The following is a 7,762-nucleotide window of genomic DNA, read 5'->3' on the forward strand; positions in this document are numbered from 1 at the left end:
TCCTGTTAAAATCACAGCAGTACTTTCCATATTATTGCAAAACACGTCGACATCTACAATGTTGGAGATACAAAGTGTGCAATTTCTATTATTGTATTATTGTTAACTAGATAAGTTGAGTTGCAGTACTTTCGAATAAAAAAATTACAACTACTGTTGGGTATTTTAAAACTCTGATACAAATCTGCAACTATATGTATTATATTGTATGTATTCGTTGCCACTTAGCGATAGCTATTACTAGTTAAGTGAATAATTAGTTCATGGCACTGTTGCACAGATGTGTGCTAAACTACGTGATGATAAAAACATTTTCTGGCAAATCTGAGTTGTTTTATTTCACATTTCTCTGATAAAAGGAAATTGTGTGTAAGTTACAAGATTTTATTATATATCTCTCGGATAGTATGTGCGCTGTGATTGGCTGATCTAGCGGACCTTATTGTACAGTACGGCCGCTGTACGGAACGCTAAATTTAAAAATTGATAAAACATTCTCCCCAGGCGACCCAAACACATAATTTCAATGCGCAGTCAACGTAACAGTTTGTAGAGTTTATATGGGAAACATGAAATACAGAAAAAAAAATCGGCTAATCCTAGTTTACAGCGAGGAAAATACAAGAAATAAACTTGCTTTTACTTCATCGTGTGTCCACCTCCTGCTTGACTTCAACTAGTTTCCTTTCCCGCACTTCTGATTACCTCAGAGATAAAACAAATATCTTACTAAGCTCGTTTTCTCGGTACGTTCTGTAAGTTACGGATCCTCGTTTTTCTCGTTGATTTATGCGCGGGCCATAACTTACATAACTTACAGTACGAACCACGAACAGGCTTAGTAAGAGGTATGTCTATGCATGTGCACAGTACAAAGTTAAGTGCCGTAAAGGCATATGTCCGAGCTGCATTTGCATTGGTACTTATCTTTGGTCTGCCGCGCGACTGGTGCAGCTCGATTGCGAGCAACTCCTTTGTGGGGTGAAGACAGTTCGACTTTTCCGTTATTTTTAGTTGTCACGCGGTCCCGAATAAGACGTGACAGTCCTCAAAAGTCTCTACCTAAGAAGCGAAAAAAAGGGTTGGACCGTGTTCCTTGTCCAGTACTTTCAAGAGCTTCGGAGATATGTTTATGGTGTTTTCGCAGCCAATTTGATCAGCGCTGGCAGGTTTATCGTAGCAACTAAGGTTTGTTCCCCGTCCGCATAAGTTTCTTAAAAGCGCGAAAAGGGTCTTACGAAAACCTTCGTTCAGAAGTATATACAGACATGGATTGATAGCGCTGTTTGCATGACCTATCCAAAAAAATACTAAGCCGACAACAGGTGGTAGTTTGTGCTTTTGATCAGACCGCACAAACATGTAAAAATGATTGATATAAGTTGGAAACCAGCACAGCGCGAAAACAACGCATATAACAACCAACAGTCGCACGACCTTGCGCCTGGACTTCTCAACCACGGCACGGTTGATATCGGTCATGTTGCCTGGAATTTTACGATGAACCAGTTTACGGCATATCAAAGTGTATATAATGATGGTTATGAAGAGTGGCAAGGCGTACATTATGACGAAAAGAGATATGTGAAAGATTTTAAATATGCGATATCTTTCATCGAGATCTTTACTAGGCATACCAAGGTCGCAGTAGTAACCATTCGTGACCGGATCAAATGCCACATCAGAAAAACACACGTAAGGGAACATTAATGCAAACGATAGAAACCATATCATCGTTGACAGAATCTTTGGTCGTTGGAAAATTGCTTCTCGAAGAGGAAAGAATACGGCATAAAATCTCTCAAAGGAAATGAACAATATTGTTAACACTGAAGCTGCTATAGAAATAGGAATAGCGTAGAAAAGCATTTTGCAAGTAACGATTCCCAATATTCCTCCAAACCAAAGAGTTCCTTTGTAAAGATATGCGACTTGGTATGGCATAACTGTTATGGTCAGTAATAGATCGGCAATAGCCATATTTGCTATAAAGAGGTTCGTTACACGTCTAGAAGATTTTTTCAACACTACAAACAAGCCAAAGGAATTTCCAAAAAAGGCTATCAAGAAGGTAAGTGCATATGCTGATGTCAAAGCAATCTGGGCGTTCGATGATAAATAACCAGGAACTTGTCGTGTGGAACTGGAGTCGCTTGTTCCTAAAAGACAAATAATGATAATAGAAAAATTAGTAATATTGATGATGATGATGATAACAAGTCAGACCAGTTAACGCAAATTGTTAGAGCATTTGAACTAATGATCGGATGGTTACGTTCGACCCAGATAATCCGATACCGATAGATTTCTTCATGATATAATGTCTTACCTTTGTTTGTTTTTTTCAACGCTATGGATGGAAATTAGATGTCAGATGGGGAATATGGTGACATATAATGTGTTAAAAGGACTGAGGTATAACGGGAGGTGGAATAAAGGAATCCATGGTTTTGCCTCCGAATAGTCTTAGGGGAAAACGAAATCAAAGCGAGGTGATCCTGTTGAAGGCGAACCGGCACTTCGTGTATTAAACTATTGGACTAAATAAGCCATCAACAACAATGAGCCACCTCGGTAAACACCGAAAACAATAAACCCGTTTTGATTTGCTTACCTTTTGTTTCTGTGCCGTTGTTGGTGCCATTCATTTTATTTTTACTTTCAAGGAATCTGGACTTATCTGTTGAGACAATAACGACGAACTTGAGTATATTCATCATAGCGGTGAGATCAAGTTAAAGGAAAACATGTAACTAACGTGATAAAAAAAAAAGATGTATGTAAGTGCATATGTCCTTCTATGTGAATGTTCCTTTCAGTTCGCCCAGAAAGGTGTCGAAGCGAGATAAACTAAGAATAAAGCCAGGATTCGAGCCAGGATCCGAGCTAGGGTCCGAGCCAGGATTCGAGGCCTAACCGAGACCTAACCTAACCTAACCTAACCTAACCGAGTCCTACCTAACCCTAACTAGACTCGAACCAACCTAAATAGACCTAACCTAACCGATTCGAGACCTAACCTAACCGAGAGATTCGAGAGTCCTGGCTTGGATCCTAGCTCGAATCCTGGGACGAAGTTCAGGTATCCTCTGTCGAAGCTGTGGCTGTTTTGCCTATCTAGCTACTTTACTATGTTAGAATCCAGGTTGGTCCTCAGCTCTGTTTAACCAAATGTAAGCAAAAGCGGCAAGCGCGATTTGTAAATTCTATTGAAGATCTGGATTCGATTTGGATTCCTTTCCAACGTGTACAAAATATCCGGATTTTTCGCAATGTTTAGAGGCCGGTGAAGGAGAAACGTGAGCAACCAATATTCAGCTGGAGCCTCGGATTCTTCACAAGTGTGTAAGGTGAAGTGTTGCGAGATCTCCACTCGCTTGACGGATGTACACCGGTAAATAAACATCACCATCATGCTTGGCCAAGAGCTACAATTTCTTCAACAGATTCTTACGTGAGTGTTGGTCTGCGATGGCTTATGACTTGCTTGAACCAGTTTTTCAACTTCAACTGTCAATGAGCTTTAACTTTTAACTCCAACTAACCAGCTTTCACAAATTCAGGTCTTTTTATAGTATAGATAGAGTTAATTAAACCCAAACAGTTAAATTAAAGTAAACACAAAGTAATAACTAAGTTTCACAGTTTACATTTTATTAACATATTATTGGGAGGAAAGCACTTTACTTTGCAAACCTGTGCTGAGAAAACTAAGGAACAGAATAAAAAAATGGCAACAGCAAGTTTAAAACAAAGTTAGTCTTTCCAAATTGCGAATATTGTGTTAAAGAACGCTTAAATTCATAGACCCATAAACCATACAGATATCGTACAGCCTGGAGGAAAGGAAGGAAGTTCATTCAATTGTCTAGTCGTTCTGGCGCTGGAGCTCTAATTGGGGAAAACCGGACTACCCGGAGATAACTAAGGGTAGATAACTAAATGTCTGCTGTGTTACGTTAGAGGAGAGCACGTAACTTTACAAACCTGTGCTAAGAAAACTACTTGGAGAATGAAAAAGTAACAACAGCAAGTTTAAAACAAAGTTAGTCCAATTTTTCAAATTGCGAATATTGTGTCAAAGAACACTTAAATTCATAGATCATACAGCATAAAACCGCACAGAAGTCGCACAGCCTGGAGACACCACCCTATTTTCTAAAACTGAGAGATGGATATAAATTCTTAAAAAAAAACTCGCTTGAACGGTAAAGGCAAAAAACAATTTCCCAAAAGCCATTTTGCACAGGACGGGACGAATATCTTTTAAAAGTCTTTAATTAAAAGTGTCTCCGGTGTTAAGTTTGAGCTTCTATTTAAAAAAAAAACACACATTACTTATATTCAAAACTGAATGACATTTAGACAGAGTGAAATTTGTCAAATGAACCAATGTGATTGACACGCATGGTCTACCTTTTGTGGTTACAGATAATTATGAAACCCCGCAATTCACAGTTTTGCTTTAACAAACATTCACTTCCGCAGTAATCTTATTTTCTTGTATGATATTAAATGTAATATCTGGCGGTTTACCCTGCGAGCAGAGTCTCTTTCGATCTTCCTAGATAAGTCGGGAAGAGGAAAGTAGACTCTGCCAGCCGGCTCAACATTTCGTGTTGAGCATGCGTTAAGAATTCAAACGTATTCGGGAGTCAGTCACTCGTGACTAGTAACCGTAAAACCACAAAACCAAAACAAACAGTAGGGATATTTTCGAAACGAATCATTTCCCTCGAAACTCAAGATAGTCCAAATATTTAAATTGCCATTTCAATTTTTACTAAGAAAATTCATAGGTTTCTCAATTCTGGCAAACTAGTTTCTGTAACCGACATACGGAGGAAATACTCATGGCAATTTTAATAGACAGTTACAAATTGTCACGCTGTTGTAAATTTAAAAAATATTGACGACGCGTGGCGATTGATCATGCCCTCAAATAAAAAAAAAAACAGGTTTGACAAGCCGAAACTGTACTGACTCATCCATTTTTTTGGATGAGCGGCAAATCATAGAAAGTCGAGGCGGCTGGCAGAGTCTACTTTCCTCTTTCCAACTCATCTAGACTCTGCTCGCAGGATATTGGCGGTAGAATGATTGAATGAATTATTCAGAAATTAGTATTCTGTCGGCGCGATAGAAAGGCTCCTAGGGTATCATGGGAGCTGTTAGGAGTGTCAAGGATTTTTAGCGGGAGACTTAACTTTGCTCGTTTTCGGTCGGTCAGTCTCTTTGTTCACTTGTTTTTCTGTTTCGTTCGATCAGTTTTGCATATGCCGTTTAGTTGCCCTTTCATCGGGATCTTTCTTGTGCTGCTCCATTAGATGAAGTTCCCACCTATGCTTTTGGCCAGTTCTAAAGGGTGGTTTGTAGTGGTTTTTTGTATCTGGCGTAGTACTTCTTCTCATAAGATTATAAACCTTCACGTGTTATTTATATAGACCTAGGCTGTAATCAGGATTTATTTGCATTGTATGACTGTCTGACGCGCCCTCAATAAACAAACTTTCATGTTGAAACTCGGGCTTGTGTTGTGAGAATAGGAGGTTAAGTCATAGTCATAATTTATATTTATTTACCCACGAGGAGCTTAGGAGTGGTTACTCGTTGAAACGCTGTCGTGAAACCAAAATGTACCACAGAGAACAGACTACATAGCACCAGGAACTCCATGATGGTTGTGAGACGGGCCCTACGGTTTATCGTCCCTATCCGAAAAAACTAGAGGGTCTCTGAACCAAAAGGTATTTGACCAGAATTATAAAGGCAGCACTTTCTCGTCAGTTATTTAAAGACCCTGAGGGTTGATCCAGCCGGATTCGAGCTCACGACCTCCTGCACGGCAGCTCGGTGTTCAACCAACTGAGCAAATGTTGCGTGTTTGCCAGAAATGGCTGGTTTTGAATGAAACTCCAGTTGTGCATCAGTATTGTAACATTGCTGGGTTGTACGTTGTGACACACTGATGGTAAGATTTTGTCGCTAGTTTTTTAACTTTTTTCAAGTGCCGACTGCCTTCCAAAAAGAAAAAAATGACCTCAGATGATGTTCTGTCGATAAGATGCTTAAGGCCTAATCTCGCTCTTCAAGGCAGCTTTTTAATGGAGATAGTGCTTCCTCAAATGTTGTTTTTGAACAGTTTGTTCGAAGAAACGTACCGGCCTCTCTTTTGATAAAAACCTTTTAACACCTGACGGGTGACAAGAAGTAAAATGCGCGGAAGAAAGTGAAAGAAAATCCAAACTGGGCTCTACCCCTCGTCAAAGGAACCCAAGGGTGAACGAAGTGCATGCATCACAAGGGGAAGGGGGATCCATCCAACAAGGGGCAACCGCTAAGAAGCTTAACTCCCCGGGAAAAGAGAGTCCTAGAGAAGAGGAGTTCATGGCGGCACTACAAGTGGTCCGTTCAGAACTTACCACTTTAAAAGAATCAGTTGAGAGAAATCTAACCAATGAGGAACGTTTCACCAGGCCCCTACCTGTAAATCAGAATCTGGAAGGGTATCAGGGCCCAAGGGGCTGTATCGACTGTCAAAAGGAAGGAAAGGGGCAGCTGTGCGACCACTGCCACATTTGTGGTAGTAGTGACCATTGGGCCCGTGGATGTCGGAAACGGAGATCAGGGCCGGGAAACAGGCGGAGCTACAGCCGAGGGACAGGACGTAGCCCCGCCCCAGGACAGATTTATAAAGTCCCACCAGTGTGTTAATTGTCAGAGGATTGCAGCAGGAGCCCAACAAAGTTTCAAACAATGTGTAGGTTGTAAAGCAGTTCGTTATTGTGGTCGAAGTTGTCAGAAACGTCACTGGGACAGTCACAAGGGTCTCTCAGCAAATGGAAGCTAGGAACAGTTCGCCAGTACTTCGGGGGGATGGTTATGTATTTGCTAGTCATTTGACACCCAGGCAGCGTGTGGTAGTTGCAAGGTTGGTTGGCAAGAAGTGTAAGGTGTCATGTGTTCTCAACGGAGTCCTAGTCGAAGCCCTTTGGGATACGGGTGCACAGGTGTCTATTGTGTCCAAGAGCTGGCTTGAGGAATATTTGCCTTCCTCAAAGTTAAGGAACATTGAAGAGTTGCTTGGCGAGGATGTAGGACTGAATTTAAGAACAGAAAATGGTGGAACCATACCATTTGAAGGGTGGATAGAAGTACAGTTTCAGCTCTAGTCGGACACAGAGTCATCAAGTTCTCTAACTGTACCATTCCTCATTGCAAAAGATGAGTTGGAAACTCCAATCATTGGGTACCATGTAATACAAGAAGTACTGAAGGATAGAGAAACCGAAGGAAGCAGCTCCATTGTTGACATCATGAATACGGCTTTAAAGGAAGTAGCACTGGAGAATGTTACTGCGTTGGTTGATTTGGTGCAAAATGCAAGTATGGAGGACATGGGTGTGTTGAAGAATGGTAAGCGCAATCTGACGGTACCACGAGGGCAGGCAGTGACAGTACCGTGTAGAATTAACTGTGGTTCTCTAGAGGAGAGGACACCAGTGTTATTTGAACCAGACCCAGGTATGCCTTGGCCAGCGGACTTGGAAGTTGTAGAGCAGCTCTTCACCCTACCTCGAGGGTCGCCACACAGGGTGAACATTACAGTCCGTAATCCCTCAAAGCATGATGTAGTCCTTGGCCGGCGAACGCTACTTGGACACTTGCAGCTAGTGCAATCGGTTACCCCTTTGGAAGTAGTAAGAAAGGACCTCCCTCGTACGGAAGCTGGGGATCCAAAGGGAACAGGTGGTACCTCACT

The 7,762-nt window shown here is 41.3% G+C and overlaps 2 protein-coding genes across 3 annotated transcripts in view; both read right to left on the bottom strand.

Annotated features, from left to right (window-relative positions):
- The window catches only part of LOC138037190 (neuropeptide SIFamide receptor-like), a 75,650-nt gene that overhangs the window by 20,819 nt on the left and 47,069 nt on the right, over positions 1-7,762 (bottom strand). Inside the window, exon 1 of one of the 2 annotated variants that reach the window (XM_068883178.1) lies at positions 3,455-3,528. The exons of the other annotated variant lie outside the window; for it this stretch is intronic. The gene's annotated coding sequence lies outside the window, so the exon portion shown is untranslated. Of the gene's footprint in view, positions 1-3,454; positions 3,529-7,762 lie in introns of those variants that run through there. 2 annotated transcript variants of the gene reach the window in all.
- On the bottom strand, positions 320-3,405 carry LOC138052726 (neuropeptide SIFamide receptor-like). The gene is made up of 2 exons (XM_068899287.1): positions 2,615-3,405; positions 320-2,159 (listed from the first exon to the last, which is right to left on the bottom strand). Exons 1-2 carry the CDS (start codon positions 2,718-2,720, stop codon positions 1,063-1,065), a joined length of 1,203 nt encoding a protein of 400 aa, XP_068755388.1. The 5' UTR covers positions 2,721-3,405; the 3' UTR covers positions 320-1,062.

The sequence above is a fragment of the Montipora capricornis genome, chromosome 1 (assembly GCF_036669925.1).
Source record: "Montipora capricornis isolate CH-2021 chromosome 1, ASM3666992v2, whole genome shotgun sequence".
Taxonomy (NCBI): Eukaryota; Metazoa; Cnidaria; class Anthozoa; order Scleractinia; family Acroporidae; genus Montipora; species Montipora capricornis.

Excerpts from the sequence above, each read along its gene's own strand:
- LOC138052726 (XM_068899287.1), bottom strand. The coding sequence starts at position 2,720 with ATGATGAATATACTCAAGTTCGTCGTTATTGTCTCAACAGATAAGTCC. Across the intron at positions 2,160-2,614 it reads CAACGGCACAGAAACAAAAG|GAACAAGCGACTCCAGTTCC; the intron begins GTAAGCAAATCA and ends TTTGTCTTTTAG.